This window comes from Centroberyx gerrardi, chromosome 21 (assembly GCF_048128805.1).
Source record: "Centroberyx gerrardi isolate f3 chromosome 21, fCenGer3.hap1.cur.20231027, whole genome shotgun sequence".
Classification (NCBI taxonomy): domain Eukaryota; kingdom Metazoa; phylum Chordata; class Actinopteri; order Beryciformes; family Berycidae; genus Centroberyx; species Centroberyx gerrardi.
In genome coordinates this window covers 16054931-16075207 of record NC_136017.1, presented here as the reverse complement: position 1 = coordinate 16075207, position 20277 = coordinate 16054931, and the positions used below count along the sequence as shown (strand labels likewise).

The 20277-nt window shown below is 39.9% G+C and overlaps 2 protein-coding genes across 3 annotated transcripts in view; both read right to left on the bottom strand.

Moving 5' to 3' along the window:
- Window positions 1–2778: 2778 nt before the first annotated feature.
- On the bottom strand, window positions 2779–8417 carry LOC139913945 (inosine-uridine preferring nucleoside hydrolase-like). 2 transcript variants are annotated; one of them, XM_071902111.2, is made up of 8 exons: window positions 8340–8417; window positions 7826–8029; window positions 7084–7263; window positions 5380–5491; window positions 5095–5231; window positions 4902–4979; window positions 4248–4364; window positions 2779–3778 (listed from the first exon to the last, which is right to left on the bottom strand). In XM_071902111.2, the coding sequence occupies exons 1-8, from the start codon at window positions 8376–8378 to the stop codon at window positions 3626–3628; spliced, it is 1020 nt and encodes a 339-aa protein (XP_071758212.2). In that variant the 5' UTR covers window positions 8379–8417; the 3' UTR covers window positions 2779–3625. The 2 variants fall into 2 exon arrangements, with proteins under 2 accessions (XP_071758212.2, XP_071758213.2); XM_071902112.2 differs by having other exon boundaries at window positions 7826–8047; window positions 8340–8372.
- Window positions 8418–16437: 8020 nt separating this feature from the next.
- Window positions 16438–20277, bottom strand: part of LOC139913964 (protein-tyrosine kinase 2-beta-like) — a 32108-nt gene continuing 28268 nt past the window's right edge. The window contains exons 26-30 of the mRNA XM_071902137.2: window positions 19872–19896; window positions 19124–19167; window positions 18801–18935; window positions 18522–18602; window positions 16438–17193 (exon numbers count right to left, since the gene is read on the bottom strand). Coding sequence (XP_071758238.2) covers window positions 16954–17193; window positions 18522–18602; window positions 18801–18935; window positions 19124–19167; window positions 19872–19896 — 525 coding nt within the window. The 3' untranslated portion in view covers window positions 16438–16953. The remainder of the gene's footprint in view (window positions 17194–18521; window positions 18603–18800; window positions 18936–19123; window positions 19168–19871; window positions 19897–20277) is intronic.

Sequence of the window (20277 nt, the reverse complement as noted above, 5' to 3'; positions counted from 1 at the left end):
CCTAAATTCCACATCCTCCACAATAGTGAATGGCTGTGTGTCCTTCACTATCCTGTTAACCAAGGCTTCATCCAGCTCTTGTTTTCTGGTTGCTGGAAAAAGAAAAGAAAAGAGAGAAGCTATGTAAATATCTGTTACTTCTTACTATCATTACTACTTACTATCATTTTCTTTCAGTTGCATTATTAACCAAACTCAACATGGTAAAAATCTTACGCTATATTATGATCATTTTTAAATGACCCACCTTGGCTGGGTCCACCTCCATTTTCCTCTCTGTTCTCATGCAAGGCACGGTAATGCCTTAGCACGGATGATGTCTTATTATCGTACCTCAATTCCTTTTTTTTGTTTTTTTGTTTTGTGGTTGTGGGGATTTGTGATTTTCAACTTTTATACAACCATAGGCAGCAGGATCAGCGGCTACAAAGGCCTTTACAGTGCTTTATGCTGTGGCAGGTTAGGGTTAAGTTAGTTCCAAGTTAGCATAAACAAATAATATATAAAGAAGTACCATGAATGAATACCATTACTGTTGCGGCTGTAGCCTCAAATCTCCTTCATAAGTCATCAAATTGAGTGTTTCATGACAGGCAAACGCCACTCCTCCCATCCCACCCCCTTTCTGGGTGGGACCCCACAAGACAATTAAAACCCTGTGTTTGTCTGTCCTCTTGTTCTTTTGTTTTGGAGTTGTACTTCAGCGGTTAGATGCTGCGTAAAACACGTCAGGACACAAGAATGCACAAGAACGCATATTTAGAAAGAGCCCAGGTGGATGTAATTAACTACTAGGTAGAGTAGAAAACCAGCAGGGATCTGGTTCCTGAGGACCAGGACTGAGAAACACTGCTATATGTGGTAGTTTTCAGTTTTTGGCTATGGGTGTTATTATAGACTCTTTCCACATTTGGGGACATATGCTTCTCTTTAAGCTGAGGTTAAATGAATGACAAATGGGAATTGCACATACTCTGCTAGCATTTTTAAGAGCTTCCCATCTGGCTTCTCAGTTTTAGTAAACAGCAACAATTTTTTTTTGTTTTACCTCCTCAAGCTTAACATCATGAAACTGAAACTTTAATTTTTTTTGTCTTTGATACAGGTGACAAATGTATCACTGGCAGATGTTGGCATGGTTTGCTTAATTTTGCTTTCTTTAGTAGTAAAATAATTATTAAAGTGATTTGCATTATCAAGGGGATGCATTTTGAGTTGTCAGCTTTTCTTCCCATAAATTAATTTAGACTACCCCAACATATCTTTTTTACATCCTCAATATATAAATCCTCACAAAACATTTCAAATGATCTCTTATATACTATTTTTAGTCCCCTTTTTGGTACTTTGGTTTTTCTTGATATGGCGACTAGGTTGTGATCACTGCAAGCAATGGGAACTGAGATAGCATGGGAGCAAACATATCACAGCTATTGGTTACAGATAGCAGCTTCTTTTTAAGTGGACAAGAAGAAGAAAGCCAGTTAATGTTCAGATCCACAAGAAAGTATAGGCCTAGTTCACTCTTTGCAACCACAACACCTCAACCTCTTTTGACATAAAGCCACATCTAAGCACTGCAGGGACATGGCTTTTGGATATATAAAGCAACATCACCCCCATATAATCTCTATCTCTGAACATACTCCATGTAGCCTACTGCTATAACTGACTTATCCACGGTACACACACACAGCACAGTTAATGTATGAAAAGAACAATGTCTCATAAAACTTTGTGAAATGAACACAAACTGAAAACACAGACTACGTGTTGTGGACACAAATTATGTGAAGATTACCTTCCTCCACCACGAATTGTGACAATAGCATGACATGCCATTTTCACCGCTAACGGTTAGCTTAAGTTTAGGCAAGCAAAACAACTTTGGTTAAGGTTATGGTTTAGGTTAAGGTTAGGCAACTAAAAAAAATTAGTTGAGGATAGAGGGTTAGGGTTAGGGTCATGGCTTTGGTCATGGTTAATAAGAACAACTTTAGCTAAAAATTAAAACTTCACTCACAGTAGAAATCTTCTTGGTCAATCCCAGACTGCTGGAGTTGAAGGCCCACCCACCACCCCAGCCACAACTCCCCTAGTTTCCATAATGTTATTTCAATGTCAGACTACTACCTGTTTCTAGTCGTGTCTCCTTTACATAATCCTTTCGTGGTGGGAAAACATATTTCTCTCACTTTTCGTGTTCACATTTTTAGACTTTGTGCTCATTTCACGAAACTTCAGGAGATCAGGCTAGCAAAGATGGCGCATCGCAACAGTGGACATTTCCTCTCTCCTCTCACACCTCCCCCCCTCACTGATGCACATGTTAACAATTACACACTGAATCAGGCTTCTATAGCGACAAAGCACACCACTTGGTTTGGAAAGGTTTACACGGCATCCACCCGTAACAGCTACACTGCTCTTTACTTGTTAGGGTTAGGTGGCTACATGTTCTGACTGGTATCTATTTATACTAGTAAAATTACATTTAAAACCAGTGTAAGGAATGTGTCTATATGTTCGGACTGGTATCTATTAATGCCATTAAAATTACACTTAAAGAACTTAATGAAGGTGTCTACATGCTCTGACTGGTCTCTATTATTGGCATTGATGTCAAAAGCAGGTTAAACAGGGGTGTGTTAACATCCATGTACCCATTTATTTAACATCCATTTATGGCTAATAAATATGGCTAATTTATGGCTAATGTTAACATCCATGTATGGCTAATTTTATGAAAATCTTAGGAAAATGAAAACAGTTTCACCATGATGATTAAGATTTATAAAACAGAACAATGCCATAAGCAGGGTTTTGTAAATCTGAGAAAAGACTGTGTATGCATGTTTCCACTTTTGTAAATACAAATATTTTTAGTATTCAATCTACAGTTTTATACATCCGGTTTTAGACTGGTGCTGACTATATGGTGGGACTGTAAGTTGCTGTCTTGTCTGCTCACATTTCATTATCCCCATCTTCTCATTCATTCATTCAATGTTGATTTGAATAGGGACAGATACATAGACATAGAACATAAAATAAAAGACATTTAAATTTGCAGTGTTTGTCCCTAGATGGGCTTTTGTTAAAAACAGATATAAAGCACACACACAAAAAAGACATTGTCAACATAAGAAAGATGGTACCACGTCTATGCAGAGAAATCACTGCCCTAACTTGCCCACTCAATTATAAATCTTTCCTGACTTGTTCACTCCCATGAACAAAGCCAGTTTAATGCATAAGGCTCTTTGCCAACTATAATAGATGTAATTTCTACTTGATTGCCGCTGCCAGGAACTTAAACACTTGACTATGAATTGTGAGAGTGTATTGCATTGTACTTCAGGTAAACTGGGGTGATAGATGGGAAGATGGGGAAAGGACTATCTCAGAATGCATCAACATGTTTTTGAACCTGTTCACATAGTCATGATAAAAATATTTTATACAGCCATTTTATACAAATGTTAATAGTTAATAATTAATAGTTATTTTTCCACATGAGTAAACATGGCAAAAATTGTTACATTGTTTACGGTGAAAAACTGTATTTGTTAATTTTGATTAACCAAAATTCATCCCTTTTGCTTTTTCTCATCACAATTTCGTACTACTTCAGCGAGTCCATCAGCATCTTCTTGAACTTTTCCAGGTCAACCGTCTTCATGATGATGGCCTTGTGCTGCTTCTTCAGCAGCTCCACATGATCCAGCACCATCATGCCTCGGGTGTAGGTCCCCTCCAGCTCCACTGTCACTGCGACCTGGAGGAGGAAGAGAACAGGTTGGAGGAAGATAATATATGGTTAGTATCCATATGTATTATGCAGAGTTAAAGGGGCATTAAGTAATCTATGGCCTTTATCGGCCTCCATCAGGGACCAGTAAGAGTTGCAACAACATTGAGGGGGGACTCAGTGAATTGATGAACTGACTTTTTCTGCATTTTGTGGTGCTGTTGCCTGAATTTGAAATAGATTAAATTGAGTTTTTTGGTCAGCAATCTACAGAAAATACCCCATAATGACAATGAAAAAAATTGTTTGCAGTATTTTTTGCAAATGTGTTGAAAATGAAACCAACAGAAATACAGAAAGCAGTGATTTGACAACAGTTACAGGGTTAAGCGTCTTTCTCGGATACAGTACTTGGATAACTATATATGTAATACTGCATCTCAGTTGTATTGCTGACAAAGAAAAAGCTAAAGGTGTAACAGCAGTAGATGTTCACCTGTTCACTGTCTGTCACAAATGTGTCGTCGATGGCAGCAGACATGGCGTAGGTGTCACAGGAATTGAAACCTTCTCCGGCCACCAGCTCCTTTTGATTTTCGTCTGACTGGCCAACCTGAAATAAAAATTCATTCAATACTTTTATGGATAACACTACACTTGAAGTGGTGCTATAAAACACTGAGTGCATAATAATCCTAATCAGAGCATGACATAGTAAACCAGTTGTGAAAACATTTTCTGGGGTTGAATGATGTATGGTACAACCTTTTAGTTAATTACATGATGGCACACTTTACTTGTTTTTACCCATTTAGAACTTTTCTGAGATGAAAGACATCATTAACAAATCAGGAGGTCTTTTTTTCAGGTCATGTTAAGTGCCTAACTTAATTATGGAAAATCATTGAAAAGTCATGGAGTTATATATCAAGGCCAGGCGGTGAAGAAGCTCCTTTCGTCTGCTCTCAGTGACTTGTGCATAAGTCGGTTTTAACGGAAGCTAGCCCACGTACACGTAAAAATGGCCGCCGCTCCAACCACCCAGGAATGTTGATTTGAATGGGAATGACCGTTCTATCCATTCAAGTTCTATGCTACAAAGCTGAATACCTTGTAGTGCACTGCATCGGCATGATCTGCACACTCTTACCTTCCTGGTGTGGCGAGAAATCCTCTCCATAAAGGCAGCCTTGTCGGTCTTTTGGGCCAGCCAGGTGTCACAGAAAGACTGAGGTAGGAAAAGATTTAAGAAAAAAGTATTAATAAGCATTTATTGCAAAATGTGTGGGTATGTCTTGTCAAATCCACACAAATCAAAATTCAAGTTGTGTTGTCAACCTCACCCATGGCAGGATGTTCCTGCAGCTGAACTCCCAGGGAGCGATGTAGGTGGGACAGGAGTATCGGTTTAACACGATGTAGGCGGCCTCAGGATCTGCTACAAAGTTGAACTCTCCACACACTGTGGTGTTGCCCCTGGCTAGACACATACACAGTAATAGTTCTTCCTCAGTCATACTTTCAGTACAGAAATGGAAATCACAGGAGTATCATGTGAGAAAAATAAAAAAAAACAAGCTTGGCAAATTGAAGAAGTAAAATTTTGAAATGGATGTCGCAAAACGTACAGTCGGTGTTGCCTCCCATGATATAGAGCCCCTTAAGTTTCTCAGGGAAGGAAAGGTCCAGTTTTACTGCTACAGCCAGGTTGGTGAGGGGGGCCGTGGCTACCAGACTCACCTAGAGAGAGAGAGAGAGAGAGAGAGAGAGAACAAAATATGACAAAGTGCCTTGTGGAGAAAAAACAGGCTAAAATGTAAAAATGTTGCAATATCCCTTTAAAGTTGGTCAACTATGTACCAGCTACTGTAGCGTGGCACATCTAGAAAACAAAATTGCAAAACAGGAAGGAAGTGGATTCTGCTTCATCCTGTAGCTTCATGTCAACAATTTCTGAACCTCAATTTGAAGAACCAATCTGTAGTGACAAAAACAGATGAGGAAATATGTTCTTTACCATCTAGCTAGTGCAGAATTTGACATTATGTTTTGAAAGAGAGAAAGAGTTTTTATGGCTTTTTTGCATTCTTAGATGTATTTTTTATATGAAAATCCCATCACTTTTACTTTATGGAACGTACACTTTTACTATCCATTCCAGTTTTTTAGTGGTTACTTCATGGCGTACCAGTAGGCATACATACAAATTCTATGTTCAAAGTTCTAAGTTCAAACATCACAGATTTGAACAATCCTCCTTTGCCCCTCTCATCCTTCAAATTCACAGCCCATTCTGTTCTGTTGTATGGCCTGTAGATTCATAACAATCTCATGCAAAAACTTTAGCTGTCTGGCTAACTTTGCTCACTTCTTGTGTAAACAAAATGAGTTGCGCTCAAAATCTCATGGGAAGAGAGATCTTCTGCCATTTAAAGCGCATTCTTTTGGTCAAATTTGACCAATTATCTAAACAAGCCTAGCACGTTTAGGCATGTCATTAAATTGAACTAACATTCCAGCCTTGGAACTGCTACAAGTTCTCCTTTTCTCACTTTCAGCACGATGCTAATCGCCTACTTGTCACATTGTATGCTAAAGCATCCACTGGAGACACAGAAATGACTTCGGTGCCAATCCTCCACTGGGTAAAGTGACCAATGGACCACACTCCCAAAAGGCCAGTGTAGTCCTTTAAAGGGATAGTTCAGTTTTTGGGGAATTTTTCCTACATAGTCAGAGTCAGACAAACTCGTGGACGCCTTTTTTGCGTCTCTGCGTGCAATTTTAAGGACTGGAAACGGTTAGCGTAGCTCAGTTGCTGGAAGTCTAGTGGGTGAAATAGGGAAATAGACCTGCTCAGTACATTTCAGCTCAAATAAATATAGATATGATACACCTATGCATGCTGGCTGGTTTAGGTGAAGTTCCTCTAACAGTCTAAAGGCATTATATAGACCTAATGGACCTTTTTTCCCTCATGACTAAACGGCTAAGCTTTTCCTGGCCGCCATATTGCTGCTAGCAGCTATAATTATTATTATTATGTTGGTTTTAATAGAGAGTTCTAGAGTGTCCCATTATCTAAATGCTGCTTAATTTTTTCTTTTTCTTTTTTGGCATTAAACTAGTCAAATTTGAAGATTGTCAATATTGGCACATGATATCGTCTAATAGCAGCTTCAAGTCAAAAATATTGATATTGGTATTGGCCTTGAAAAACTCATATCGATCAAACCCTACTGCAAACCCTGTCTGCAATCCAAATTTCCAAATTTGGATTTATCCAAAGAAGATAAAGTTTGAATGGATGAATGCATAAATGAATGTCCCACCTCCCCAGGGTTCTCCTTGACCATCCTGATCATGGCCTCCACAGCTCCTTCCTTCTGCATCAGCTCCAGGCCCGGAGCATCTGGGTCCGGGGCGTCGCCGAGCCCGTCCTTCCCATGGTAATAACCGGCATTGAGTTTCCGACCCAGCAGGGGCTCCGAGCAGCCGCGGTACACCGGGATCTGGTGGTTTAGGATCGGTTTAGCTTCATATATCGCCACTGTGTTGCATCTCCAAAATATCAACTTTTTAGGGGCTGAGAAAGACGATTTTCAGCTTGACCACTGTGTATTTTTGAGGTTATCCAGTGGGGTATTGAAAGGGTTTCAGAATTTCCTCAACCCACAGAGGAGACGTTAAAACAGGAAAATCAACATTTTGTGGTTTTCACATGACAACAAGGATATGATTTAACGATGCCACCAACAGAAGACGGTGAGCGAGGAAATCCGGTATACAAATACTGACACACACTCAGAGACAAAGAGAGAGGGTAACATTTTACTCTAAGTGGTGCTCATAAGGCATTATAAATTATCATAAGGACATTATAAGCACATTGCAAGTGCATAATTGTTATAATCACAGCATGACATAAACACTACATGCAAAAAATGTAGGGGCTTAAATACTTTATGCGGCAACTGTATAGTTAATGACATGATGTTAAACTGAGCGTAATTTTCTTATGGTTGACTGATGATATATTGTAAAAAAAAAAAAAAGTTCTTGTAGCAAACTCACATCCAGTCTCTTGCAGACCTTCAGGACACGGAGTGTGTTCTTGCAGACGTTCTCCAGGGGTGTGTTGCCGTGGCAACAGGTGATCCCCAGGATCTCCACATTGGGGGCCGCGAGGGCCACCATGATGGCCTGGGCGTCGTCCACCCCTGTGTCCACGTCTATCACCAACTTCCTCTTCATCTTATCTCGTACCAGATCTGCAGTCTGAAGGTAGAATCACTTCTGAGTAGCACATACAGGTTTGAGGAGTAATATTTGTATTGTACACTAGTGATTACTCCTACTACTCTCTACTCTCTACTACTCTTACTGAGAAGTGACCTCGTTAAACATAACTTTAAACATCTTTATATAATGGATAATCACGGTTGTAGATGATAATGATAACAGGTTATCACTATTTTTTCAGTGGATTATATTTTTAAGGTAACCAATGCTTGACACACATGCAAAAACCCACACAGACAAATCTCCATGGTTCAAAACAGTGAAAAGCAAGTTGGAATATCTTTACCTGCCAAATTGGTATTTTGAGCTGAGCTGCTGTCTGCATCAAGAGGAGAGATGCTGGTGATTGTCCCGCCCCATAGTACTCCCCTTTATAGCCCAGAAAAAAAAAAAAAAAAAACAGAAAGAGGAGTGGCTCATGCACGCATTATGCAAACCCCAACCACGGCCGGGGTTATGCATGCATCAGGCAAGCCAGTGGTTGTGAGTTATTCCAGAGAGGGAAAGTCAGGGAATCTGATAAATTCTTTAGGGAAGTCAGGGAATATCAGGGAATATATGAGTCACTTTACATAGGAATATAGCAGAATGTATTTTCCAACTTGTTTCACACCGTCATTGCATGGACTTTAGAAAAACAACATTAAAACAAACCAGGTAGAAGAACAGTTTTATCTCATGAAAGTAATCCAATTTAGTAAGTTGTGGAATTTTCCACCAGGGCTGCAGAGACACCTCCTCATTCCTTCCCATCATGCACTACAGAGCAGGGGTGTTGCACAGTGCACAACCAGAGACGGGCTGCGGTCGAATAGTCTTTTTTGCTTAGGAAGGTTCCTAACTGAGTGAAATGACCCGGAAGTACCTAAGTGGCAGCCATGATAAGAGCTGTTCGAATTCTCTACATGCTAAGGAAAGGTGCTTCAATGCTTCCTTACTTAGCTCCTTTAGCATAGGATACACTGGACCATCCTTTACGAAAGGAAAGGAGATAATGCCGTCCCACAATTCTTTGCGGCAGCAACGACGCACCATTCGGCCGTTCACGAAAACAAACGATCATGACCGACAAGGGACGCAGATCATCGAGCAAGTTACCGTTGCTTATTAAGCATGTTCCATCTTATGCCATAACTTGCTAATATGCTTATATGTTTTGAACTGTCAACAATATGTTAAACCCATAGAGGCGAACTATGAACGTTACGCTGCTGTTGTAAAATGATCAAAGTGAAGTTAACGTTGTAGCGTAACCTATGCTCAGTTTGCATTAGTTATTTCTTCATTCTGAGCGTTGTTGTATTGCCAGCCTTTAGGAATATCACTAATTAATTTTACTTCAGTCACAGATGCTGAAACCCTTGCCTTAATAAAGGCCTGTATCAGCCATAACAACTTCAAAGCACAATCAAGTCAACATTTCAAGGTGTTTACTGAGTTGTGTGGTGGTTCTTAAGCTATTATATGCATAGGCTTATAATCAGATCATAATCAGCATATTAACCATAACACAGAAGTCTGTCTTTCTAGAAAAAGGGATATGAGACGTCTTTAGCCAGGTGATGTTTTTAATTCAACATGTTTGAAACTTAAGAATGATGATATGTACAGTAGTAGATTTGTAGGCCTAACAGGTTATGCCTATCTTGCATGAATTTAACAATAATTTTCATACAATCATACTAATTGGGATTCATGTCGATAAATATGAGTGGACAGGAGGGTGAGCGTGAGCAACCATTCTCAATGTGACAACCCCTAACCCGTTTCACTTTTGTGACTGGTAGCCTATATTCCTTTTTTATTTCAATTCCAACCTTGGTGATGAAGTAATATTTTTCACTGGGTTGTCCACGTTTATATAGCCTGCATGAAACAACACGGTAAGAACGCACGGGGCGAAGTATCTAAGATGCGCTTTTAGTAGTCCATCTCCGGAACATTGTAGTTTCACCACGGCAGACCGGCACGGCATAATTACGTAGCCTAGTGTAAGTGCAGTCGGATTCTCTTAGCACCGCGGTTGTCTTTTCCTAAGTCCTTATGAATTCTCCTTCACATCTTTCCTTGACCTCATAACGTTTTCCAACGAGGTCAAGGAAAAGTGGTTAGGAATAGGAGTTAGGACGTATTTTTTTTTACTATTTGACCGCAGTCACGGTTTAGAAACGAGACGGCGCAACTGCGAGTCATTTCCTGTATGTGTGTCACGTGGGTTTCGCCACTGCCCCGCCCCTTGTGTCCCCATGTGCCCTACCGCCGACTGGTGGTATGTAGGCTGTACAGCTACTGAGGCACAGTGCGGGCAGAGCGGTACAGACAAATCTCCACACGCATTTGCAGATCTCTGCCACGGCAGAAGTGTAGCAAAAGTCACGTGTAAAAAGACAGCCAATTGAGAGGCCTGCCTGAGTTGTAACTGATGACTTGTCTGTATTTCCAGCTCTTGAGCAAAATACTTAGACTTTTCAGCCATTAATATCTATGTACGCATTTACAGATTTATGTACGCATTTACAGATTTGTCTACACATTTACAGATTTATGTACGCATTTACAGATTTGTCTACACATTTACAGATTTATGTACGCATTTACAGATTTGTCTACACATTTACAGATTTATGTACACATTTACAGATTTGTCTACACATTTACAAATCTCAATACACTTGCAAATGTGAATACAGATTTGGAGATTTTGTTACACATTTACAAATCTGATTACGCACACACATTTGCTGATTCCTGTACACATTCACAAATCTCAGTACGCATTTAGAGATTCTTTTACACATTTACAAATCTGATTACGCACACACGGATTGAGATACAGTTACACAACTCTCCACACACATTTGCAAATAGTTTTGCTACAATAATGGCCCCATAACATATCTTCCGAACATTCTGACACTAAAATGGCGTTTTTCAGACAGACAAATCAGGAGAAAATTAAATTTGTTCGAGACCTGTCTCTGTCTCAGCAACACACTCTTGCGAGATCTGGCAACATCATCATATATCCCGTCGGTCTGGTTTCACTGCAGTGCTGCCGATGTCGCTTTCCAACTGGATAAACAGAAATTTAAAGGGACTTATACGTGAAACCATGAATTAAAAGTTAAAACTGAATTAAAACTTGTGTTTCTTTGCTTAATAATACTATTATTGTTATTCTTATTTAACTGTTTTTGGAGTTCAGTTCAGATACAGGAAATGACTCGCAGTTGCGCCGTCTCGTTTCTAAACCGTCTCTGCTTTCATCCATCACACGACGTTCACAACACTTCCAAACGAGGTGGGGGGAAGGGGGGGGAGAGGCGACCACGCCCACTTAGGAGACAGGATGTGTATACCATTTCATACCATTGGCGCAGCTTGTAATGCATCATCTTGTGTGTATAGAGCATCTTTGGCACAACCGACATAGTTGGCAAGTGTGGGTTAGTGCTGGGCAGTTTGAGTCTTTTTGGTGATTTGTTCATTTTGAACCAGTACCTCAAATTTCTCAATCTCCAGTTTTTGGGGTTTTCAAGTTTTTTCCTTAGATTGTCTTCATCAGTCTTCATCGGCCTGCATAAGTGCATGCTAATTTGCTAGTATTGTGAGGGAGTCAACGTAATACATGCATGGCTTCCGTATACATTTCAATTTTATTTCTTTTATTATTTTATTATTCCATTTTTAAGCTGTGACCTACGAAGGCATGCAAAGTGTTTTATTTTTTAAAGTTTTTAATTTTACTGGTTCTACTTGTCTATTTTATATGTTGGGAGAAACACTGCAATAGTAATGTGTGGTGCATGTGTGTTTATTTGTTAAGAAAAGAATTAGCAAAGTACAAAAGTACACTTTTATTTCAGATTATTTGTAATATTGCTTGAGAAAAAATAAAAGATTAATTACACGAATACGCAAAACAAGTAACTACCAACCAAGCTGAAAACTACAGCCGCGTGCCTCGCTAAACACTGCAGGCTCAGCATTTACAGTATGTCCGAGACGAGCAGCATCTCAAGCATTCAGTACCGCTGCCACGTTGAGTCGAGTTCGAGTATTCAGTATACGGGTTAGGTACGTACTGAACGAAAACCTGAATGAACAGCTCGTTCAACAATGCACTGCTTCCTCAAAGAGCAGGTTTGAATTGCAGACTCGGTATGTTTTGCGTTCGAGAATGACTTGTTCAAAATGATTTGTTCGTTCTTGTTCGCCCAGCACTAGTGTGGGTGTGTTTACCTCAAAGGGATATGCGGAAAGGTAATTGGCTTTTTAACATTGCCAATAAAATAATATACTGCTCAGCAGGATCTCCAGTTACTGGTTCATCCTGTCAGGTGACCTAAATGTAGGTCTGTCTAGACTTGTCGTGACTTAAAGGAAGCGCTCCTTTAAAGAGAGGTATACTGGATTCCAGATTTCAGAGCGCCAGACATATGGAACTAGCTTTGGTTTAAATTTAAAACTTAACCTATTTATATTTTTGTAAATGAAAAGTAGTAGACTGTTACATTATTTTTTTTCATCACATTACATTAAGTGTTCGTTAACTAATGTTAACTAATGCATAACTAATGCATGATAAAGTATTATCATCATCATCATCATTTACTAACATGAATTAAACATGAATAACATTAACAAAGATTAGTTAATGTTAAATGCACATGAACAACTGCATTAATTAATGTAGTTACACATAATAGTCAATAGTGTTAATTAATGTGTTTACTAACATGAATTAAGCATGAATAGTGACATTAACAAAGATGAGTTCATATTAAATGCACAATAAACTGCATTAAGTAATGTTATACATGTTTGTTAATGCCAATGTATTATCTAAATTGAAACTTTTCATCTATTACTTAACATTAATTAATACAGTTGTTAATTTGCATATAACATTAACTCATCTTTGTTAATGTTGTTATTCATGTTTAATTGATGTTAGTAAATGCATTAGTTAACATTAGTTAATGAACACTTAATGTAAAGTGTTACCAAGTCAACTAAGGGGCCACTTTACCCCCAGCACCACAACAAAGAAGATCTTTTTCAGTGTGCATGTTGTTTTTTCCTGTATTACAGTCAGCCCCATAGTTTTTACTGCTATAGTGGATGCAGATGCTGGAGTCATATCTCTATACAGCTGCATTGCTCCCCACCACACAATAAACCTGCCATCTACTAAAAAGTGTCCTGCGGAAACCTTGCGACTCAGTAATTACAAAATCCTGCATCTAGAATCAACTGCAATAGGAAACGCGTCGAAAACAGGGAACTTACTGTGGCTAAGATGGTGGAGTTTTCAGCGACCAACACTTTAATCGCTGTCTTGGCATTAATGCTGCTGAGTGAATGGGAACAGAACAACTTGTCCTTACATGACCAACTATACAGCCAAAGGGGAAACTGACTGCGGTAACGTGAGCCGCCGAGTGCCAAACCATGGGCAAGCCAGCCGCCATCTGAATTTTGTTGCGCCTAAAGTAGTGTAATTACGGTAAGGACGGCCTCTGAGCGAGGCGAAGGTCCTGAAAGATACATATACGCGTTTTCTTTCATGTTCTTTCTGTGTTCTTTTATGAACATAATGCTGACATCGGTTTGTATTGTACTTTTTCCTCATGTTTGACCTGTTGTAAGTTTTATTTTGTCAATGGGTTATCAGATAAATCCTAAAGATTGCTGTTTCCGATGTCCTCTCTAACAGTATTAAAGTCGAGTCATCCCACTGTACCTGTTTGTGGAAATTGCAAAATAAAATAACCTCTTAGCTCTGTAGGCAGTCTGGTGTGTTTGTTTCATCTATTTTGGGCTTTGCTGAAACATTTTTGCAGTGTTTCGCAGACACTTCCAATGCACCACACTTTATGGTGTCTTATTAAACTGTGATCAAATCTTATGAGAAAACAAAGCCAGTCCATTCAGATGATTGGCTTAGCATCATCTTTCTCAATCATTTGATTGGATAAGAGCACATTAATATATTGTGGTTGGATGATGGATAACAGGGTGTTCAAGCTGTGGAAACTACTTGTATAGCACAGTTTTCTAAATGGTACGATTTCACAATGCAATGAGAATTATTATATCTGTAAATGATAACATTTATAAGTAATGTGACACGACCAAGTATGCTTAACGTAGGTTTGCACTTGGTGATCTTTCTTCTGTCAACTGTGACAAGTGACAAGTGTGACATCCGCAAATTTTTTAGTAGTTTAGTTAATAGTTGTTGTAGTTGCTAACTCATAATCTCCTCTTCTATCATTGCAGGAAATTTTGAAATATTTTTCTTAAAATCTTTCTTAAAATCACACACAGATACATTTCTCTTAACTTTGACCTTTCACCAAACAAATTCCACAATAGGTTAGTTCACCACTGTCATGGCATCCGCTTCCTGATGTCATATTCTATCACTGGTACAAATTTGGTAAAATTTTACTGCACCAACTTGGAGAAATCCTACTTGGAAATGCCCTCCAACACCAAAAATTACACACACAGACACATTTCTCTTAACTTTGACCTTTCACCAAACAAATTCCTCAATAGGTTAGTTCACTGTTGTCATGGCATCCGCTTCCTAATGTCATATTCTATCACTGGTACAAATTTGGTAAAATTTTACTGCACCAACTTGGAGAAATCCTACTTGGAAATGCCCTCCAACACCAAAAATTACACAAACGCATACATTTATATGAACTTTGACCTTTCACCAAACAAATTCCTCAATAGGTTAGTTCACCACTGTCATGGCATCCACTTCCTAATGTCTTATTCTATCACTGGTACAAATTTGGTTACATTTTACTGTACCAACGTGGAGATATCCTACTTCAAAATCCCCTCCAAACCAAAACTTACACGAACACATTTTGTAATTACACTACTTTAGGCGCAACGAAATTCAGACGGCAGCTGGCTTGACTATGGTTTCGCACTCGGCGGCTCGCGTTACCGCAGTGGAAAAACTGAGTCTGAACTCTCTAAATCTTAACCCTTTACGTTTTGCTCACAGTGCTCTCACGGAACGGAATGCACATTTTCTCAAAACTCTTTTAAAACCCATGACATTTGCTTTAATGAGTTGGCGTTGCTCTGAGCTTTTTTTATTGCGAGGATTATGACATTTTGTGCGGTTCGCAGAGGGTCTTTCTTTGCAGAGATTTCTTTCTTTTGTGACTACAGTGCTTCACCCTGATCACAACCAGATATAACAGCAGTTTCGCTTTTTGAAGAGCAGAACGCTTCTCTGAACGCCCGATCATTTCCAAAGGCCACATGGAACTTTTTCGGTTTCCGAGGCCCGAGATGAACCCTGGATTCACGCCCCTTCGGTTAAGGGAAAGCTGCATGAGCTGGATGTGTTTGTTCTCGTTTGAGAGAGAGCAACATTTCTTTATTTTGCCCCCAGGCTTCACAGCAGAAATTCAATTACAGGCTTAACCAGACCAACATGTTTGGGAATCTTTAGATAGCACTCTTAACTCCTAAGCAAATAATTGACCAGAAAGGTGCATTTAAAGTGTGTGTGTGTGTGTGTACTTAGTAAGTACTTGTGATGATTTTGACTTCACCTGAGCATGACGAAGTACATACTTAGATAGATTCTTGGATTTATGGGCTGACATCTCACTGGATTTACTATCTATGAAGCTTGAAATGACACACAGTAACATTTTGGGGTGTAATGTTACGTCAATTGCTTTGATTGTATTCAAAACGTACCTGATGGCTGCTACAGTATGTGTACTTACACTTTTCTGGGCTTCTCACATTGAGTAAAAGACCATTTGGCACCAAGAGACACCTCAAAGATGCTATAATAAATCCTTAGGGCTTCAATTAGTTGCTTGCAAACTTCAAATTCCGCATTTTACTCTCTCTTTTGTATGTAATAAGGAGAGAGCACCGCTTCTGGTTCCACTTAAAATATATCACAGGCTTGTAAATTTTGCAGTCTCAGCTGTTCCCACTGCAGAGTGCCTGCTCAAATCTGATTCTGGTTCACTACAGAATAGGGTTGGACGGTATACCGAAAATTTACTGACACTGAGTCTTACTGAGTCTTACTGAGTCTTTCACTGACCTAATTTTCCACATGTATGTTCAGTAAACACATTCCTTCAGTGTAGCCCAGCGCCTGTGTTCCTTGCTGCTGCCAGTAGAATGTGAAACTTTGGTGACCCCTTGAGTCACTTAGTCGTATTAATTTACATCAGCTGTCGCAGAGGGACTCACCACTAATTCTTGTATGTTGTAATAGAATAGGAAAAGTTACAATTCGGTTGAGTATATAGTCGAGAAAAGCAAATGTAAGCATAAATGAACAAATCCAAAACCACTGAGTCCCAACAACATCATGCATCTTTTTTTTTTCAAGTGTTTATTTCCTCTGTCTTTCACATAGAAACTGCAAAGCACCGGATAGATGAGATCGACCTCTCTGAACTGGTCTGTATACTGAACAGGTATAATGAATAGGAATATAGAGCAATGTGAAAAAATTGTCCATTCGTTTTTGAAGGTCAGTTGAGCTTTTTGAACACTTTCAATAAGCCTCCATTCCCAGGCGGCCTGGATCATCAAGACTCTACTGTTCAGTACTGACAGATAAAGAATGAGTCATTTCCAGGTGAATGGAGTCTGGCTCTGATTATTTGAGTCATTTGGAGAATTTGATACACAGTTGGGTCGAGTTAAGCACATACATATACTGTATGTTTTCAATGAAAAATGTGTTAATAGCAACGTTTTTGAGGCATTTCTTCATTTCTTCAACACATCCATATGCGTTAGTTTGTGACAGCATATTCAGTGAGTGATTGAGTGAGTGAGTTTTGTACCAGTGTCCACTGGTACAAAAAGATGAACTTCTCATTTCACAGTGAGTCATTTGCACTCGGCGACTCTGGCCTGGGCCTCGCCAGGTTGGCCCGGACGCGGGCCTGGTCCACGGCGTCCAGCAGATTTTTGGAGTCGAGCGCCAGCGTGTGGGCGGCCGCCAGCATCTGCCGCTGGCACTCGTCCCGCAGCGACGTCACCGAGTTCTGCTGGGCCAGACGCATCTTATTGATCAGCTCCCCTAAGTCCTTGTTCAGCAGCCTCTCCGTCCCCTCAATCTGAAACGGGGCAGAGAGAACATTCTGTCACACAGTTTGGTAACACTTTACTTGAAGTGCGTTGTGATGCATTACAACAGATTATAAGACCAGTAGAAGCAGAGATAAACTGTTCTTCCAATACAGAGTCCTGCATTGGGTAGGGTGGCCCACAAAACATGCAGCTAGTGGGTAAATTCTTTGTGTGTCTTTGTGTGTGTAGGTCTATACTCTTAATGATAAAAAAGACTAACAATCAATATATAGAGAAGACAGAACAGTAAAGTAAATAAAGACCACGGCACCCTCCGGATGTAATTCCTGTGTTTTGCAGACACTGAAAGAAGTTAAATATTGTGTGGAAGGCGGTTATATACTAAATAGAGTTGAGACGTGAACACGTGGGCGTGGCTATTTCTCGGTTCCGGAAGCAAAAAACCCATTCATTTTTCGCATACACATGGTCACGTGACTTGCCATTCAGAGTGTTGCAACAGTTGAATGACGTGAACCGCTACGGAGTGAGCCAGCTCAAACGAGTAGCAGCTGCGTCGGGAAAACTAGCATAGGTGGAAAAAAAGGTTAAGGTACAAGACTGTGTACATCTGGGTGTTAGAGGGTAAAGAAACTACTCATCCCAGAGAGAATTGCGCCATCGAAGTCCCCCAATCACAGAGCTCGCTCTGTCGTCTTGTCATGTCAAGATAGACCTAACGCTACAACGATGGACTGTAAAGGGTTACAACGTTAAGACAAGAAGAACATGGTCCAGTGTTTTGTACCTGGCTGCAACTATCAGTCAGGAGTGCACAACTGCACTTCTTTCTACCGCTTTCCATCGTCTCAGTCGGCGAAGCAGCGGTGGATCCGACTCATTAGGTAAGTTTAATTAACGACTTATCACAACAGGTATCAGAGAACTGCTGGTTAGCTCGTTGGTGCGCCTGCACTACACAGCTATCTAGCTTACTATCGTTTTCTGATGTCGGAGACTGAAGGGGTTCTCTGATGTATAATGTGGCATCTATGGCTAAAGTTAAAATCCCAATGAGTCTGGTGGCTGGTCAAAAACACTTCCGGAACCGAACGTTTCAACTCTATGTGGAGCCGCCTTTGTGCCGCTCTCCATGGTGCTGAATAAGCAGATTGCCAGGGGCCAGATAGACATAAAGACATAAGACCACTTAGGTCTACTGTAAACCACTTCATCTCAATACAGATACAGTATTGCATGGTACGGGGGCGGGGCAGGAACAGGTTTCCAAGACCCATGCAGGACTCTGTTCCAATATAACCAGACGAATATCAGAATGAGATGACAGGAAAAAAGAGAGTCGGAGGAGGCCTACCTCTGTCCTGACGGAGCCGTGCAGGGAGGGCAGGATCTCGTCCACGCTTTGGATCAGACTGCGAAGAGTAACACCCACCGCCTGAGGGGGGAGGACGAAGGGAGAGGAGGGCAGGTGAAGGATGGAGGGAAGGACAAACAGAAGGGAGGACAGAGGGAGGAAGGATAGGAATGATCTTGTTTAATTTGAGTAAAACGCTTTTGTAGAATAACGATCAAAAAATCAGTCCATCCAATTCACCGACACACACACACACACACACACACAGTGGTGCCCTACTTTGACAGCGGCGGGATACTCAGAGGGGTGCAGTGTGTTGACATCATTCTTCAGCCGGACCACTTCCTTGACTATAGCCATGACACCGATGTAAACCTGGTCCCCAGATCTGTCCAGCTCCGCTGTGGGCAGAGGCTGCAGCAACACAATGGTAGCACTTTACCTTTAATGTCTATCATAAGGAACTATGTGGTCATCATAATGTCCTATGAGCTCAACATACAAAATCTCAACTTTCCCAGTCGTAACTCATAATTATGATATTTCTGCATTGAGCTTGCTATTATGAATTTTCAGGAGGGTTTTTATTTTTTTGTTTTTACCTGTGTGACTGTGGCGGGCTTGGGAGGCTTCTCTGGAGGCTCCGCTAGAGAGAGCAAGAGTTAGTAATGCAACTAATGTACATCTGCAAATCTGCACATTCTATATAATATGCTATTTACATCTGTAAATTGTATAAATATATATAATAGGGTGAATAGTTTCTTCATGCCTTTCTGTACGTATATATGGCCTTCTGTAATATGTCCACGATTTACATTTTGTACATCCTGTATATATGCTGTACATTTTTCTTCACATACTCATATTCTCTCATTTGTTACATACATACTGCAAATATTTATTTTAATATTGTACATATTTTCCATTCATTTCCTTTGTCTCAGTATGTTCTACTAGTACACATTCTGCATACATGCTGTAATTCATATATGTTTTATACTTTTTAATACATATATTCCCACTTAATACCAATTCCAGTGTTTTCCATTTGTCAGCAGTGTTATGTTTGATACCAATTCATTTGCTCTATTTTTATTTATATCCTATTTTTCTTGACGACTCCATTTCCCCACAGGGATCATTCAAGTTTTATAATGTAATCTAAGAGAGAGGAGAGGTTTGTCAGAAGAAAAAAGGAACTATCCTGAGATTGACCAACCGTTTGGCTAAGACCTCACTCGTAAAGAGGAAGATTTTCAAACAAACAAAAGGGTCCAATAGTATCTGAATAGTATATGACTGAATAAATGTTTGAACATGTTTATGGAGGCTCAGCCCATGACTCACCATATTCTGGCTTTTGATCAGGAGGCTGCAAACGGCACAGAGAGAGAGAAGCAAAAATAGTGAATAGTCTAATCGTGAATTTATCGGTTTAATAGGTTTAAACAATGCATGCATTCAGTTTCAAAATTCAGTTATTGAAAATATTATTATTGAATTGAAAAATGACTTTTACCCCTATTTGACAATTTATGCCCCCCCCCCAAAAAAAGACCAAAAAAAATAGGTATTCTTGTATTTTTATATCAAAATCTCATTACTTTTACTTCCTGGAAAACAGGAAATCTTTAGTGATGACATCATCGTGTAGGAGGCGACATAAAAACTCCAACCAATAAAACAATCACAGATTTTTGAACAATCCCGCCCCTCCCATGAAATAAAATTCTCTCTCCCAAACTGATATCCC

Bases quoted from the DNA above. Each gene is read 5' to 3' on its own strand.
- LOC139913945 (XM_071902111.2), bottom strand. From the start codon at position 8,378: ATGCAGACAGCAGCTCAGCTCAAAATACCAATTTGGCAG. The intron at 8,030-8,339 runs GTAAAGATATTC...TTCTACCTTCAG, and splicing joins TCAAAATACCAATTTGGCAG to ACTGCAGATCTGGTACGAGA. The intron at 3,779-4,247 runs GTGAACATCTAC...TTCCTCCTCCAG, and splicing joins TTGTGACAGACAGTGAACAG to GTCGCAGTGACAGTGGAGCT.